Raw genomic sequence first — 19,803 nt, forward strand, 5'->3', positions numbered from 1 at the left:
GATACATGCATGCATAGTAAAGATTATACAACTATAATCAAACATGCTCATTTGACTGGATGTTAAGGCATGATCATTTTTTATATTCAACTGCTTTAGTTCATAACAGGTAACTGGTTAAATTGCATGTCAAAAGCTAGTTACTGAATATTAATTTCAACAGAATTAGGAACTGATATATGTACTTCAAGCATATGATAAGTTTACTTGACATGTAAAACGTGACTATTGAACTCTGATACCTATTTTGTGTGACACTAAGGATTAATTTTTAAAAAGAGTGAAAACCATCAAAACGAAACTTGTTATACCATATAAATATAAATCTTTACACATATGAAATCCTCAGTGAATGGAAACCTTCTCAAAACAAAAAATACTTTTTTTTTTTCAAGTGTTTTACTGTATCAACCAGAGTGTAAAGATAGTAAACATTGTGTAGATTTATGATTTATTTTGAAGTAAATATACTGAATGGATTCTATTCAAAAACGAATTAATAATGAAAGAAACTAAAAGCAATAAAATTTAAAAAGTGACACTATTAATCATAATCAAAATATGTAAAACAAAAACACGAAAAGGCACACAATGAACAATAGAGCCATAAAATGACAAAATGGAAAGACAGAAAAGTGAAATTATCAGCCACTTTTGTAATAGCCATAATGGTCAAAGTTAACATTCACATTTAACAAGCTACAGCGACAATAAGAAAGAAATAAAAATAAAAAATCATTGTAATGTTGACAATTTTTGTACCACTCTCTGGAAAAATGTAGGAGTCAAGACATTTGTTGCTATCTACATCAAACACTAGTACTTAACACAACTCAGCTGCTCTCCAGCCATCACACACCTGCATAACAATTAGGTTTTGCTGTTAATCTTGCCTCTTCTTGTAATAAGAATGTCAATAATTGTTCTGGATTCTCTGTATCCATACATTTCTGCCGCACTTCTTCTGGGCAGAAGCTCTCCATCAGCATCCTCACATCATCAGCTGAAGAGAAACCTTCAGAGATGAGCTAAGAAACAAGGAAAGAAAGATAAAATACATTAGTACATATGTATCTATTGACAAAACTGTACGTAAATGTATAATTATATTAACTGATCAATGTGATAACAAATTGCATCAAGAACACGTTTCCTTCACTAAAATAATGAATGCAATGTGCCACAGATATAGGAAGTGAAAAAGCAGCACATAAAATGGATGAAATTTATCATAAAGTCTGTAAATTAAAAATAAAATATCACGAGTGCTTAAAGTTAAACAAGGTTAACATTAAACAATTAGTGACTTCATTTGTGGCTGATGGCCTCAATGAAAACAATTTTCTTTCCCCGAGTTGCCAAATCATTGTAGCAACAAAAAGTATACCGTTTTGTTACACAAATGTAAATTTTCAAGTTCTTTTTGTGTTACTGATAAATGATGCACACACACTTAACATAAACATCACGTTCAACAGTCTGAGGTCTGATTTTCCTATGCCAATATTATCAGGGATTCCAAATTTTGGAGTAAAAAATGTTTCTTTCACAATACTTGTCTGATCCTAATACCTTAGGATCATAAACACTAACTCACCCACCCACCCCCAGGCAATAAGTTTTAGTTATGACAGCTAAAAGTTGTCTGCTCACCTAGGTGGCACTCAGACAGTGATCTTCAGACCAACTGCTATGTGTCATTATACAGCTTCCAGTATATTACTGCTGAAATAATTTCAATGATGTTCATGTAAAGGTTGTTGTTGTTGTTGTAGGGTTTAATGCCAATTTTCAGCACAAGATAGGCTATACATGGCCAGTATTAATGGTGCAGGAAGAACCCGGGAAAAACCCAGAAATAACCACCGACCCATGAGAAGCTACTGGCAAGCTTTCTCACATACCCACATTGGCCGAACCCAAGAATCGAACCAATGCAGACAGAGGATGGGATGGCAGTGATCCGTAACAGTGAGCACTTTAGACCACTTGGACACTAGGGACCCCTCATATAAAGGTTAAGAACTGATGAAAAATATCACAAAGAAGAACAAATGATTGCCTGAAAATTGTATCATATCCTATACATATGTATATCAACATGTCTACAGAATTTAATTTAGCCATTTACAATACTTGCTAAGTGTATTTACAAGGAACACTTCCAAAAAGTATTAGTAAACGAAATATTGAAAACCATAACAAAAATTGTATAAATTGCAGAATTTGCCTCAGAATGTAGCCAAGGCATTTACATATTCATCACAAATTGCATTTGTCTGTGTTAGGCATGTTTTGAGCAATTGCGTTCACAAAGTATTCTGGATGTTATATGATGATGTACAATTCTCATGATGCAGTGTACAGTGAGGATATATATGACCTATGATCAGATGCTTCATGCTGTTATTATTTAAGCAAACAGATAAAATTGCTGAATAAAATGTATACTTCAAATACCTTATAAACTCCAAACAAATAGCATTCTCCTTAGGTATACTCTTTATGAATATTTGTATGTTCTGAGCAACATTAACAAAACAATAAATACAATTTGTAATAAATTATAAAACAAATAAAAGTAATATAAAAAACAAACAAATACCAAACAAGATCAGCAGTATAACTGCTCAAACCTTTCTTAAATGATGATCAAGATGCAATGCTGCATGTGCTGCAGCCCCTATTCTTAGTTCATGAACCATCTGGCTCATATCGCCGGTCCACAGATAGGATATTGATGAAAACAGGCAATCTCCCTGCGTGAGACTGTAGCCTGGAACGAATCCAGGAATATGGATATTTCTGAAATGAATGAAATCATTATAGAAAGGACAATTATTGGAAGCAGGCAAAGTGTTTTCAACTTTTGACAAGTCAAGCGCCACAAAATGAATGTGGCTTTTCATACTAAGAGAAATTATCAGACACTGGGTTACCTAAATAACCTCCATACTATGGTTGTTGCAACCGTGTTGAGAGAAATTTCATCTGCTTGATATCTAAACATTTATACATCTGGATAAATTATACTTTTATTAAATACCTCAGAGGTCTTAATAATAAGCACAGATATAATATCTTTAACAGCTATTAGTTCCAATAATCCTCTCTGGACCGTACTACACTTGTAAGAGAAGAAACCTATAGCCAGTAAAAGATTTTTGTGCACTAAAAAGAGCTTTGTTTTATAATTCAGCAACCATATTGAACATTAAAGAAAATAGCTTCTTATCTTTACTGCCAAACATGTTAAATTGCAATAAACATGTTAAACAATTTTTACAGAATATTTCGTTTTACAGCATCCTAAAAATGTGATAAAATACTTGTCCCATGAAGAGCTGTGAAATGACAGCTTTGACTTCAAACATGTCGTGCTTAGATTATATTTCATTTTGAATTTGACTTTGAAGATGATACAGTAAACAAAAAACAATGAACAGACACTGTATGACAGAGTAACATTATATATAATCAAACCTAAAAACAATAAAGTAAATAAGCTATCAATCTTTGAAACGCAAAGACTTTTTTGAAGTCTTATTTACAAACCATAGCCTTATGAATATGGTTACATGTGTGGCATGGGGTTGTCCATAAAGGACGTCTGCAGATAACACCTGTTTTCCTCCCATTCTTTCCCCCTTGTCCGCATGTGGCTTACCCCCCCCCCCCACTGTGGAAGTCCCCTTCTAGCATTATACACTGCTCTATGGTCTGGCAGTGTAATAGCTGGTGCTCTCAAAATAAAATGCTTACTGATCTCATCACAACATGTAGCTCAAAACAAAGAAAAATCAAACAGAAAGTTCTTTCTTTAAAAAAGTCTTTACTCAGGACATAGAATTAAAGTTGTCATCTCACAGAAAGCTAAGTTCGATAGACTGTCAATGTCTTACTCCACTTCAACAAACGCAGACTGTAGAAAGTCAAATAAGTTGCAAACAACTGACAGACTATAATCACTGCTTTCAGTTGTGGAACTGGATGATGCAGTTGACAGAATAGCGCTAACAGATTCAGGTTCCACAGCACATATGTCTGCCACTTCAGCTTGTGTACTCACTTCTGCATGCCTGTGAATATGGGCATGACTGCGCTTCGCAGCCAGAGATGGAAAGTACATGACACACTGATTACAAATGCGCTTCTTTTATTAGCTGGAAAAATAAAGATATTAAAAACTCTATTAAACAGTAAATTGCACATGTTACTGATTAACACACAAGTGTGCGGAATGCAGCTGGAGTCAATGCTTTCAGATGTACTGTGTGTAGCAGCAGTGTAGTGGTGGCTACTGGAGCCAGTCGCCTGCTTCGAGGGAGGCTGTCACTAGCTCTGCAATCGCATGGTCAGCCTGGCTCTTCATCACAGGCCAGGCACTGTATTGTCTGAATTGAGAGCATTATACAGGCAGTGGTGCATCTTACTTGGATATTTCTATACTCGCTCAGGTCTGCAGGGCCGCTATGTGGGCCATGTAATCAACCTCAGGCACTGGGAGTCAGACCTATGTATTAATACAAACCCATTCATATATATTATGTGGCACGAATCGTACAAATTGAAATTGACAAAACGTACTGGAATACATGCAGCAGGCATAAAGTAGCTGTTCAACACAGAATATCTTAACAAAAATACTAGCTTGCAGAAGTCCACAAGGTCCTTTACACACCCTCCCCCCCTTGTCCGCATTTGATCAACCTCCCCATCCCCCATCTTTGCGCATGTTCTTTATGGATGATACCCATGGCAACTGGGTTTTTTGAAAGAAGCATTACCTGCTACCAAAACAATATATTTCATTTAAAAAAATCCAGAACTATCATTATTATTATAACACTATCCTAGTTATGATATTGTGCTTGTCTCTCAATTAAGGGCTGTTATCTTTAAACATAGATGGTACCATAAGAAAAATGTTTAAAAATGATGCCAGGGTACTTTCATTATTCAAAAGTTCAGATGAAAATGATACAAAAACTAAATCGCATCCTGCTAACTCCTACGTACTGAAAGTGACTTCCATGCACCTCGTGTAAGTTTCACTGGAACAGCTGGAACAAGTAATGGTAACCTTTAGCAAGAAATATTACTTTCTATAAAATAATACTGTAAGCAAATAACTTACACACAGTTATCATGTTCCATGCTACTCCTCAGTCTTTACATAACGTTTGGCAGCATTGTGGCAATCACCTGGGCCAAATTTAAAAACACTTCCCATGTGGCTGATGACAACATCCTTCCCACTTCTGCATAGTTCTTATGCTGAGAATAAAAATGAAATCTTTAATTAAAAAAACTAATAAATATAACCCAAGCCTATTAAACCGAATATATATATATATATATATATATATATATATATATATATATATATATATATATATATATATATATATATATATATATATATTGGGGACATTGCATTTAACAATAAGTCAGCAACTGTATTTTAAGTATCTGACAGTTACAATATTTTAATATTTTGTATTGGCATGAAATGAGATTAAACAGTTAGAAATGCTAAATTCATGAATGAAATAACTAAGTATTGTGAAATGTTATATCCTTGATGATTTTCAACTTTGAGGAAGATCGCAACAGGGTACTCGGGGGAGGCAAATATTAAATTGCTCATTATAACTGTCTTATAATGCACTATAGTAATGATCTTATTTTGAATTGTAATTGTACATTACAAACTTGTAAAAATTCCTGTATGTCCATTGTCCTCGGTCGTGATTGGACACTACTAAGCAGTCTTTTTTTGGGTGCCAACTTTCTTAAGGCATCATTCTGCGGTGGCTGGATTTGGCCATAGTCTCTGGATTCCTCACAATTTTGCTGCTGCTGGTCATTGGTGGTGATTAATTGCCTATACCCTCTATAGGCATTGATAATCTTTCCCAGATCTGCATGATTTAAACTGCATCCTAAATATAAAAAGATCAAAACAACATGTTAGCAAATGTATATATGCATCTGTCAAGTCTTACCTGTCCATACATAATGATTTCAGGTACTAGTTTTTTATTTTAATTTGAAAAACATAAATGTCATTTTAATTAGAAACAAAACTATATATCCCACAAAAATTGAATCACAAATTAGCTACCAAGACATATTGTAAGATAAAGCTAACTTATACACACCTATTAAAAGTATATCTGATGATTTAGCAGAAAAGTGGGTTACTAGTTTCAATGAATTATGAACACTGAATTATGAACATCAACATCAATGATGTGAACATCTGTAAGCCAATGAAATGTGGATGTGTGCTTGTGTGTAATTTGGATTTTTAAAGTAGCTTAAACAGTTTTTCAGTCATATTGTTACAATGTCTGTATTGTGGCAGTTTAAAGCTGACCATTCCTAACACTAACCTCTTAATGCTGAGCGCACAGCAAGGCAACTGACAGTAACATTTATAAAAGTCTTTGGTATGACTCAGCTGGGGTTCAAACCCACAACCTCACACATCTGTGGTGGTCACTCTAGCCCCTAGGCAACCAGAGCAGTAAGTCAATGAAGTTAAGAACACTGAAAGGAGAGGATTAAAACCCACAAAGAATCATGCCTTTATTGCACAATAATACATAATAAAATTAAAATATTGTTTGATTTCAAAAGACATAATCTGTGTTACAGGTTTTAGATTGATCTTATAATAACATTGAGAAAGATAAGATTCATAGGATGGATGACACACTCACCTTTTGTCCAATGTCAAACATTTTTCTTCACTGATCAAAAGAAATGAACATTTGCTCTATAGTGACATTGACTGTCATATATTTTCATATTGTTGTATTATATAAGTAGGGTACAAGAACAAAGATGCACTAAATCATTTGAAGTGTACTTAACAACAAAATGCAAAAACAATGGTAAAAAACATACAGTATCTATTCGCAAATAGGCATGTTTGCATATATAGGCCTACCACACCAAACACAATAGGAAAAGTGCACAACCCATGCATAAGCTGATCCATAAGTCCAGCTGTACTGAAAATCTTGTTATTGCTAATCCAAGAGGATAGTCATACCAACATGGAGATGCAGTACAGGATGTACTAGAGTTCAGGTAAGGTATGTGATATAATTCTGGGTTAACTACAACAATATATGCCAGTGGTAAAGAAGAAAACATAAATCTTCAAGTTTGGACCATGTCCCACAAATAAGGCAACCTTTCTTCTCACACAGATTTCTTTTGTTCTAAATTATTTGGCTTATACACACAATTATAATGTGAATTAAGATACTTATCTGAACAGAACTCAGCAAAGCATGCAAAACAATATAACTGACTGGCAAGAAAGGCTGAAATGAAAGACAAAATTACACATAAACATTGGGATGAATAAACTATAGACATGTATGCCATTTAAAGTGTTACAAGTCGAATCATCAAAGGTCTCTCATTAAAGCCGACTGTCTTTGATCTTAGTGAGTTTGAGCAACTGCTTCAGCCATCAACTTTTGAAGTGTTAACACATATTTTCATGCCTAATTACAGTAGCTGGCTTAACAAACAGTCTCATGTTTCCCAATCACAGGTTATGCTTTGGATGCAAGTTAAAGGAACTGCTAATAATTAATCAAAACTTTGACAGATGTGACAATGATAGGAGAATCAGTGATGATGTAAAATACATTAGGGATTGGAGTGAGCATACAGTAATCTTGTGTATAACTTTATCTGTTATTACTTTGTTAGTTTTGCTAAATAGCTACACCAAATACTGGTCTTTTGATAGCATAATATTAATGTTAATAATAATGCATACAAAATAATAATAATGATACTGTTACTACTACTAATAATAATGCAAATGCTATTCAGTTTATAGTGCATGCATTTGTCATGCACCTAAAGTTTTTTTTATGTAGCAAAACCTGTATTCAATGGTCAATGTGTGTCTGCTGTAGTAAGGTTTGACTCTCTCTCTCTCTCTCTCTGATATATATATATATATATATATATATATATATATATATATATATATATATATAATATATATATATATATATATATTTATATGTATATATATATAGAGAGAGAGAGAGATGCAGAGAGAGAGAGAGAGAGTACACATATTAATAATAATAATGAGGACTATGTATGGCGCCTAATCTTTAAGCGCTTTACAACATCTGTAAGATAAAAAAAATAATAATATTATTACAAAAACAAACAACATGAAATTAGAAAAACATTAAAAAGTAAAAAAACTAGCTGAGAATATTTCAGGTAGGAAACATTATTAGGTCTTTAAGTTTGTTCTTGCAGTCGAAATAAGTGAGTTTTGAGAGCCCTCTTGAATGGGATCACTGTGCCCTTTTTTCTAAGTTCAGTGGGCAATTCATTCCACATTGCTGGGCCCTGGTATGCAAAAGAACGCTGTCCATATGACTTTGTTTTCATAGTGGGAATAATGAGTATACGATTGTCAGAAGAGGAGCGTAAGTATCTTGCTGGTGTGTACACATGAGTGAGGTCAGATTGGTATGTTGGACCAGAGTCCGACAGTGAAATGTAGCACAGAGAACAAATTTTGTGTTTGATTCTGGATCGAATGGATAGCCAGTGTAGGGTAGAGAACCGCGGGGAGGTGTGCTCTGATCGTGGTACTCTAAGTATGATCCGAGCAGCTGTGCTTTGAACTTTTTGAAGTTTCTGGAGTAGATATTGAAATGAACCAGACAGAATTGAGTTACAATAGTCCAGTCTTGAAAGTACTAATGAACACACAAGTGTTTTAGTGGCATCAACTGAAAGATATTTGCAAATTGAGCTGATGCGTCTCAGCTCAAGAAATGCAGCCTTGCATATGTTCATGACATGTTGGTGCAATGTGAGAGTACTGTCCATAGTAACAACTAGGTTTCGTACTGACTGCGTGAATTTAATGTTGGTGTTGCTGATATTTATTGTTTTAGGTAAAGAATGTGAATGAGAAAGTCTTTGTGTTGTGATCAGAATGGCCTCAGTTTTATCATCATTCATCTGCAGCTTGTTACAAGTCATCCATGCTTTCACATCAGAAATGCACCTCTCTATACCTTGGATGATAGCATCAACTTCAGTTGGGTGGGTAGATTGGTATATTTGGGTGTCATCAGCGTACAATTGGTGAGACACTCGATGATGATCTATGACACTTGAGAGCGACTGAGTGTACAGAATGAAGAGAACAGGTCCAAGAACAGACCCCTGTGGAACACCACAACATAGATCAACTGGGCTGGAGTGTATTCCATTTGCAGATACAATTTGTGTCCTGTTGACCAAGTAGGACTTTAACCACAGTAAGGTTGTATCATGAATGCCAAATACATGCTGGAGATGGTGAAGTAATATATCATGGTCTATTGTGTCAAATGCTGCAGACAAATCAAGGAAGGTGAGGACTAATCGTTCCGCTATCCAACGCATAGAGAACGTCATTAACTACTTTCAGAAGAGTAGCTTCAGTACTGCGATATGCAGATTGTACATTGCTGAAAAGACTCTTTGAATTTAGATGAGATACAAGCTGGGATAGAACAACCTTTTCTAAGATTCTTTAAATGAATGGGAGATTAGAAACTGGGTGGAAGTTCTTTAAATCGTTATGGTCTAGGGTTGGTTTCTTCAGCAGAGGTTTTACAATGGCAGTTTTGAAAAATGATGGGAATTCCCCAGATGAGAGAGAGGTATTAATAACATCAGTTAGTGAAGGCAATACTGGATCTAAGCACTTAAGCAGCAGCGATGTTGGAATTGGATCAAGTTCACATGACTTTGGTGCACTCTTCGTCACGGCTGTACGTACGAAATCCATAGAGACAGGTTCAAATGCTGCTAATGGTTGCTACTCAAATTCTGTATCCCAACTGTATGGTGACGACGAGTCAATTGAAATTGTGGTGTCAAGCTTATCTCTAATGGTTTGTACTTTGTCACGGAAGAAATTTGCAAACATGTCCGGAAGGTGGACTGGAGAGAAGGTAGTTGTAAGTGGTGTTTATTTGTTCCTTGACATTAACTTGTTAGTAATCTTGAAGAGTTCTTTGCAGCTGGAATTTTCCATGATCTTAGTAGTTTGGTGGGCTGATTTTGCTGCATGGACTATATTTGTGACATTCTTCTTAGCGACTTCATAGATTTACCTATGAATAGTGAGTCTGGTGGAAAGCCAGAGCCTCTCAGCTTTATGGCAGTCTCTTTTAGCAGTGCAAAGCTGGTCCCTAACACTGTTATACCATGGAGAACACTTTTGAATTGATACTCTGCACTTGGTAGCTGGGGCATGTTTGTCAAGTAATGAATGCAGAAAGTTATCGAGTTGCTCTGTGGTAGGAGGTAAGCAAGTTGTTAGGTTAGCTTGGATGTCGTGCATTAGTTTGGTTCTATTTATTATACGGAGGTTTCTCTTAGTAGCAGATAAAGGTGGAGGGTTAGAGACTGATACGTCAAGATAGCATATAATCCTGAGGTGATCTGATGCAAGGTCATGGGATACCAAGGAGGACTGCAGAATGTTATCATCAGGTCTATGTACCAAAGAGAATTGAAATTGTTATCATTTGATTTTACAGAGCAATGCAGGATAATACAAGCAGATGTTTTATAAAATAAATACATAATATTATCATACACATTAGAGATTTTTGAATTGGTACTCTACAGAGATTTGAACCTGACTGTGGGTCAACAGAACAAATCCAAATATCATCACAGCCATATAAATAAATATAGACACATTTTTGGGTCAAAATCAGATCGAAATTGTGGACTCATCTATGTTAACCTATTAAAACAATGTGATGTAAAATCATCTAATAAAGATCATATATTTCACTGATTATTGAACTTCAACAATATTACTATCATCTTAAAAAGTTTAATTGAAATCAGAGATATAGCCGTTTGAGTGGTAAGTAGTAACAGCTAATAGGCATTCAGATACTCTAGACTATAACAAAACTGAGAAAAACAGGTGGTAGCCTTTCTGCACTTACATTCATGCATTGCAAAAAGTACCAAACAATTACTGCATATTAAATACAAATACCTTTTCGTCTCTCATGTGGGGACTGGAATTTCACATTATCGGGCCACCATTCTGGCCTATAAATGGAAATCCCCCAAAAATCTCGACTGACTCCATGCTTGAAAGAAACTAGTATTGAAAGAAAATAATAGCTGTGAGAAAATTACATGGTTTCTCTGATAAATAATAATAAAAGATTTTAAATATATGGAACAAAATACTGTTGCTGAGTGAAAGTCTATAATATTATTTACTACAATGAAAGAATCAGTTGTAACGGTTTGAGAGAAGGCTCATGAAACAAAATGATAATGCGCAAACTGTAGCAACAGAAATTCTGGAACTAAAAATTCATTTGCTTTATTTCGTAATTATGTATATAACTGTTTTCATTCTTGCTATGACATGTGTGTGTCTTAGTGACAATAATGGGTCAGATTTTCAAACAATAATCGATTCGACATAACCAACTAATAATCAATTATAATCGGTTAATAAGAGCAAATTTTAATGTTTGTTTGCTATACTGTTATATATTTGCTTAAGAGTTCAAAAGATTCATAAATGTACAGGAGTAATCTCTTTTTAATGGCATGCATACTTTAACCTGATAAAAATAATTTTAAAACTTCTATTGTGTTTTGTTGCCACATAGTCAGTATAGATTTCCTATAATATGTGCAGTTTCATACTTTTTATATTATAACATATGAACATATCACTTTATGTGATTCTGATTGGTCCAATAAAGGCCCTGAAATTATGGAGAAGCATTCTATTTACTGATTGACTGTGATTGTGGAGAAGCTCTTTTTAACTCCACATTCTGTAACTTTTTGTGTTCAATGAAATGTTATGGCTGTCATGGTGTCCTGTTTCAATATGGTTAATTTGGTTTGTTATATCAAATATAACATCTCATAACATGAAAAATGGCTAAAACCACCAAAACATGAACAATAACAACAAGTACAACTATTGGTATTGCTCAGTTGATATCAGGGATGGGTGGGTGGGTGGAGGTAAATTTGTAGTATGGAATCCACCCTGCAAATTGCCTACAGAAATGTTATAATCAGCAGTCGGGTGTCTTCTGTGGTCAATGGCCATGTCACTATTAACCAAGCAGTGGTGTCACCCTGCCTTCAACTATGTGTTTGTGTGGGTGTGTATATATGTGTCTGTGTGCACAACAATTTTTTAAAAAACCATCATATACAGGCTGAAGCTTTATCAAACAAAATTTCAATGAAGTAGCAATATCTGATTACACCAATGCTGCTCATTATCAGTAATTATTAATTATTATTTTCCAGTTGTATTAATTCCTACTACATGCCAATTAGCACGTGATTGAAAGTGATATAATGTACCATTAAAACATGTCTACCATTAAAAGATATCTAACAAAATACAATGCCAGTAATAATATGGACAATTAACCAATGTACCTGAATCAAATCGATGAAAAAATTCAAAACATTTGTATCAAGCAAAATTTTCATGGATTACTTAAAAATTTCATTCTACAACCTACCTTCTTCTCTCACCAGACAGCTTGCAAGGATACGGAGATCATCCATTGTGTATGTGTCCGGCTCACGAGGATGAAACACTATAATGAAAATGAAAACGAAAAAAGGTCAGTTCCAAAAAATACATAATGCTTGTCTTTTTGGTACAAAAATCCTTCAACTGCTCCAAATTTCAATCATATGCAGACTTGACTCAATGAAAGTGTCATAATTATTTAAGATCATTTCACCTTACACTCAGTAAATAGTGATAAGTTATTTTCTCTTATTTTTAAGTGCAATTGGCAGTGTAAGAAATGTCAAAGATTTCAATTCTGTACTTTAAAACTTAAATCATTTTTAATACAATAAAAACAAGTATAGGGACTATGGAACATAAATTTAACAAATAGATTAATGTTCCACCAAAATGCAGGTAAAAGAACCATTAATGCTACGAATAATGTGATACATTTTCAAGTTAAGAAATATGGCATACATGCCAGGTTAGACATAGGTTGTCATACACTTGTATTTGAGAAATTAAATGATATCTGAAGACAGTTTTGATTGTACAGTAGTCCTTCTCTTATATATATATATATATATATATATATATATATATATATATATATATAGAGGCACCCAATTGGCACCAGAAAAGAGAGAAAGGGACTATATGTAATATGTAGTAAGAAAGCTATATGTTGTTGTCGTAGGGTTTAAAACCATTTTTCAGCACTTGGTAGGCTATACATGGTGGCCAGTATAAATGGTGGAAGAAGAACCCGGGTAAACCCGGAAAGAACCACCGACCCACGAGAAGCTACTGGCAAGCTTTCTCACATACCCACACTGGCAGAGCCTGAGACTCAGAACCCACGCAGACAGACGTGAGATAGCTATAACTAACTTCAATGCATTTAATATCTTTGTTTCAAAGGAATATTAAGTATTAAAAGGTTCTTCCTGTCGTAAGAACAGACTTATTTCAACCAAACATACATTAATAACTTAAGTTTTAAGCATGATAAGCAGGTGGAGATATATTTGCATGTACATTGAAAAAACCATTCAAAAACTCCATGTAAATCTTGGTACAAACATCAGCTGGCATTTAGAATCATTCTCTTTCCATTTACCCCCTATTACTCGATACTGCTTAATAATCTTACCTGGTACACTAATGTTTATTGGAGTCTTTCCAACATTTACATTGTTCATAATTCTTCTACAAAAACTATCAAACTCTCCCGATTGTTGAAGAGTCAAATAACTTTAACGTTTTCTATTAAATTATTGCTTTTCTGTTTACATGACGAAATGTACAAGTTTTGTGATGATTTATTCCTATACTGCTAACTGTACAGTAACATAATTTAATCATGTCGAGCTACAATCATCAAAGCAAAATTTTCATAGCTGTGCAAAGACAATTATTTTATCACAACACTGCTGAACCAACTCCTGTAAATGGATCTTTTTTTAAAATAGAATTTGATATAATTATATAATAATAACCATTTTTGGTACATGTTATAATGTAGTTTGGAAAACAATTCTTTAATTATTGATAACCTGAAATTGGGAAACAGACATCAGTAACTAATAGGATTAATTACCTTAATTAACAAATTAAGATTGGTTCTGGACACATTGAAATAAAAATTGGCTGCATGTGAGTGAGAAATTGAGCCTAAAATGATGACCACATGCTTCAGCAGAGGGAATTTTTGTACAAAAAATCTTAACTGCTGAGAAAACTGGCCTTGTAAAGGAGGTGGCCATTGGTGATGGTGGGAGTCATATATGGGGAAGGGGGTCATTGTATTTCTTTTTCATTAATGAGTATAACATTTTGTATGCCTAGTACAGAATCGAGAGTTAGAAAGGTATTTATTTAAGACACATTACTCAATAATACCTTTAAGCTTTTTAGGTTCTTCAACTTCAATGGGCTTTTCACAAACCTCAACAAACTTAGTTCGCACTACTACATCCTCTACGAATTTCTTCATGTTGGATGAACCTGAAGATAGTGTATATGATATTGTTTTTAATAAACCAATACCTTCAAACCTGGTGGTAATATAAAAAAAAAAATGAATGCAATTTATAGCCCAGTTTGATAACATTATTTACCTCACTGAAAGAGCAACTGCAGAGTTATCATTCTTGCATGAGCGAACATCAGTCACTTCTGGAGAGCATTGTAACAATGGATTTAAACAAAGGAAAAGGCCATCCATCAAAATGAAACATTACAAGTACGTAACATAAACGCTCTGAAAAATACGATTCTTTACTTGAATCATAAAACGTTGATTGATTTAAAACCTCTGATGCTTTTGAAATCTTCTTTCAACAGGAAATAAATTGTAAAATGTTTCATTTGCTGTCACTTTACAATTTTAAGTTGAATGAAACATGATAATTTATTGCTACCAAACTTAATCACGTTCAGACAATTGGGACTTCACGCTTAATAATATGAATCTTTGAACTAGATTTAAAATGTATTTTAGTAGAATTGTATGTGTAGTTTGTTTGCTTACATAAATGTTTACCATAGTTTTATTTCAAGTAATGGAAAGTTTACATACTCTTGAGGGGCTGAAAATTTTAAATCTGTGGGAGAAATAAAGAAACAAACATCATTGATAAATATACCAAAGCAATTATCCTTCCTTTTGGACAATGAAAAAACAGATCTTGAAAATACTAATTACCCAAGAACAACAATAACATGGCAAACTTGTGAAGAAATATGGGGTTCGAATTTACATGAGTACATCAAAGAAAACTAATATACATTATGATGGTGTGTATACATATATATATATATATATATATATATATATATATATATATATATATATACACACATTCATAATACTACATTGTAGATACAAATTAAATCATAGCTATGTGCATATCTTTTCTAATTTTTCATGATTATTTCCACAATAGCCCGACATAAAAGTTCATAGCAGTAATTGATATTTTTAATGTAAGCATCCGTCTATAAATAATTTATACAATCTGAAAGTTTTAATCTTGATTTGGAGTTTTGTGCTCAGGAGATTGATACGTATTAGCCATTGTTGCGGCTGAGAAATCATGCAACTCGTATTGCTTCCTCTCCAACCCCTTTAAATAGGGATGTAAGCCATGTGTTCCTGTAAGTCCATCTATTCACTAGGCTATAGGATATTTGTTTGATATATATGATGGTATTTTTCGCCCAAGATATACCTTTGATAAGTAAAAAAGAAAATCAGTTTAATATAATTTGTGTTATTTCCAACAAAATTGTTCCTCTGTAAGCATAAATAATATAAAAAGTAAGTATTCCTCGAACATGTGTAATTTTTTCCTTTTCACACAATATAATGCTTAGATTGTTTTCGTACAATGTCTCAACACAAAAAATGAATATCATGTACACTTTCTGTGTATTATCATCACTCTAAGGATGAATAGTCTTGATGGAATGGCTTACCCTCTATGAAAATAAGAAGTGCTGTTACTATTAACATAGTGTACAAAATATGTAAGCTGTAGAAACTACAATATAAACATTAAAACTTACAATAAATATAACTTATTTGTATTTTCACTCTAAACCACATATTAAATTTAATACATACATACTTGTGTGCATGCCTTTTTTGTAGGATGGGGATACTCAAATTTACTTAGAAATTTTATAGCATTTAGATGCTAAACTTTATGACTCTTCAATAAGATGGAAGCTCATAATAAAGAATAACAAATATGCCAGGTATGACACTCTTATAAACTAAAAGATGATTTAACTGACCGACATATATAAGACCACTAAATATATGAGATTAAATACAATCCTAACATAACCACTTACCAAAAAATTTAATTTGTGGTACTGGCCTTGTCTTGTTTGGCTTTGGCAAAGACAACATCACAAAGCTTGGCTCATCATCTGAATTTTCCATCCAAATCTTAGCCTGCAAAAATAAAAGGCACATTATTAGCATACATCTTTCTGCTATTTAAAAATATAAAATAAAAATAATTTTAAATTAAATATAAATTGTTCTTTAAAAATTTAAAACTATCCTTTCTTTAACCAGTCTTTTCAATCCTGATTTTAGAATGATCTGCATCTTAAGTGTCACCAAGAAACATTCCTGATGAAAATGATTCATCTCTATGAGTTTTGTTTACGATTGTGGCCATGTACTAAAAATTGGATGAAGAAAAAAGGACTTTGAGTGGAATCATCACAATATAGAGCAGTAAGAATTTGAATATGTGCAGCATTCACTGTGACATACTAGCATGCAACATTCAATCAGGACTATATTGGATCACACCTTCAGCTTCATTTCGTCCAAAAATGTCTATGTAATAAAACATTGATTTTGCTACATGAACTTCTAGTGGTGTCTAAATTATAACCTTCCAAAGAAACGTGGGTGTACAAAAATCCAAATGAAGTGAACACTTGCCACTTAAAGGTATGTAATCAAATTCTATAAAATGACACCCATTTCTGAAATAATCAGTGTTGAATGTCTACATGACCTGTGTGACTTTTACTATACTATAAAACATGAGTATGAAAAATCCAGGGGACCATGAAATATTATTTTAAGCTATAGATAAGGAAGGGGCCCATCAGTACGATTTGCATCGGTGCACAAATATCCTAGCTATGTCAATGATTTTAAGACTTGGATTTGCCAAGAAAATGATGCATCAGTTACACGGCAATTTAATATAAACAAATTCAACCAATGTCATCTTATGCCTAAACCTGTGTTATACAAGGCACAGCAGTGTTCTGTGGGGATCTGTGAAGAGACCATTAATATTTTCCTATGAACTTGTGACTTGTCCCTTGGGCCACAGGGGCTCGTATCGTTGTTTAAAATTGACCTGTCATACATGTACTATATAATAACTACAAAGGCGGGAAAATGATTTGGCATTCATTAAAGATACGATATGAAGTCAAACTTTTGATAGGGATACATAGTCGAATGCCTGAGCTAAACATTGGTACCAAATGTATTACGCTACGAGAAATGTGGCTTGAAATAACTGCGTTTATTTATTAATGGGTCGCGCGCGAAAGGAGAGAAGTGTCCTCCCTTGTAGTTATTATATAGTACATGTATGACAGATCAATTTTAAGCAACGATTCGAGCCCCTGTCCCTCGGCAAGCTACCTGGAAAAAAAACTGGAATAACAGTACATTGGTCAGATACCTTTAATGCTCCTTGACAAGCATAAAAACACAAGAAATAAGTTAAGCAAGAAGGAAAACAAAACAGTTTAGTCATTTAAATCGTTTATATGGCATTATGTACAGATCAAAAAATAAACTTGTAGCTTGTTTTCTTTAACCATCTTATACTAAAAATTATAACTGTTTAAAACAGTGTTTTATCCTAACAATTATATAATATTATTGATAAGAAGAAATACTACTGTACCTTCTTCTCCAAAGCTCTCCAAAATCTAGCGTCCCGGTTTTCCATTGTTTCTGACTTCTGCAACACTTAAACTGAATATGGTTAAACGAAAAAATTCAATATTTGACAATTTCTTTCTTTAAAGTACATGAGCGGCTTTGCCAGTCAACAACATCCTGCGAACGAGCCAATGAGAATCCGGTGCTTTGTCCGGTGCTTGTATTGGGATTTGTTTAATAATATACCTCATATATTATATCTTAATCTATGTAGTGTCTAGTAAACGTGGGAGGACGTGAACCGTTCTATTCACTGATATGCAAACTGTACCTCATATTGTGTAACAAGCGATGATGAATCACATGCACGTGACTGGTTTGTCTATGACCTGAATAGCTAGCTGCACGCCAGGATATCAAGATAATGAGTAAGAAGCGAGCGTATAGCATTTTCTAGATCAATATGCGTATAAAATTAGATTTCATTCTAATAAAATAAATATGAAACATGTATTGTCATAAAATGAGGTTAAATAGAAGTTCTCGCTTATAGTCACATGTTGAATTTTCGACAAGGTGCCGAAATCAAGCTCTCTCTCTCTCTCTCTCTCTCTCTCTCTCTCTCTCTCTATATATATATATATATATATATATATATATATATATATATATTGAGAGAGAGAGAGAGAGAGAGACAGACAGACAGACAGACAGAGACAGAGAGACAAAGAGAGAGAGATTCTTGACACAAACTAGTATGTTCCAACATTGTTCAATTAAATAGGATATTTTATCTGCATATCTTTTCACGGAATATAATCATTTATGTCGAGTGTATCTTCGAGTCATTGATAATGTCATCTGTGTATAAGTTTCATATCCTCAGTCCGCTATCGCTAATGCACGTACACCCAGGGGCACACAAGCATACACAAATATACAATATGTATGTATGTATGTATGTATGTATGTACGTACGTGTGTGTGTGTGTGTGTGTGTGTGTGTGCTGTCTGGCTGGCTGGCTGGCTGTATGTATATGCGACTGTCTTTATTTGCTTTTAAACAGAGATTACATCAGATTTATGATCGTCTAGGTAATATATGATCTTGAAACACATCAAAAACAAATAATTTAATAAAATTAAAATGCTGCGTCATATTACACTTATACTTAATAGGACATCATTATTAAGTATAGCCAAATAAATATATCTACTTTAATATCAGTAATGATATCGTTCACGTTGGTCTAACACTGTCGTTCTTCATATATTTATGTGACATAGGTCGTGATACAGGGAATGCACAATGTAATATCCCTTTCGGTGGTTTGGATATTTGTTCCTGATATGAGTCGACATCTTCCATCCCTTTGACTTTCCATTAAATCGCACGTGACTTTATACGCTATGGGCTAGTAAAAATAATTGTAAAGCTTATGTGAAGGATATTGTTTAGTACAATTAGCTGACGCAAGGCTATGCAGTTCCTTCCAATTCTTTTTCGGAAATATTATAACTGTTGGACAGACTAAACTTGTTCATGTGCAACACACACCCTCACCCCCAATGAATCATTTTCACTGGTAAAAGTGTCATACTATTATAGATAAAATATGCTTGAGGAATAACAAAGTTTCGGGATATTGTGCGTTTTGAAAGCCTAACACCTCATTCACACAGAAGCAAACCAATAACACCATTAAATGATGTCTGAAATGATCGTTCTTGTCTTTGTCCAATAACTGTTACACAGACAAGGGCGTTATTGTTA

The 19,803-nt window shown here is 33.9% G+C and overlaps 1 protein-coding gene across 1 annotated transcript; it reads right to left on the reverse strand.

Moving 5' to 3' along the window:
• Positions 1–1,922: 1,922 nt before the first annotated feature.
• LOC149787252 (uncharacterized) lies at positions 1,923–18,279 on the reverse strand. The gene is made up of 8 exons (XM_089977760.1): positions 18,052–18,279; positions 16,454–16,556; positions 14,495–14,599; positions 12,594–12,671; positions 11,078–11,185; positions 5,716–5,945; positions 5,138–5,277; positions 1,923–2,805 (listed from the first exon to the last, which is right to left on the reverse strand). Exons 1-7 carry the CDS (start codon positions 18,094–18,096, stop codon positions 5,173–5,175), a joined length of 774 nt encoding a protein of 257 aa, XP_089833886.1. The 5' UTR covers positions 18,097–18,279; the 3' UTR covers positions 1,923–2,805; positions 5,138–5,172.
• Positions 18,280–19,803: the final 1,524 nt, after the last annotated feature.

The sequence above is a fragment of the Sinohyriopsis cumingii genome, chromosome 12 (assembly GCF_028554795.1).
Source record: "Sinohyriopsis cumingii isolate HCF-2022 chromosome 12, ASM2855479v2, whole genome shotgun sequence".
Classification (NCBI taxonomy): Eukaryota; Metazoa; Mollusca; class Bivalvia; order Unionida; family Unionidae; genus Sinohyriopsis; species Sinohyriopsis cumingii.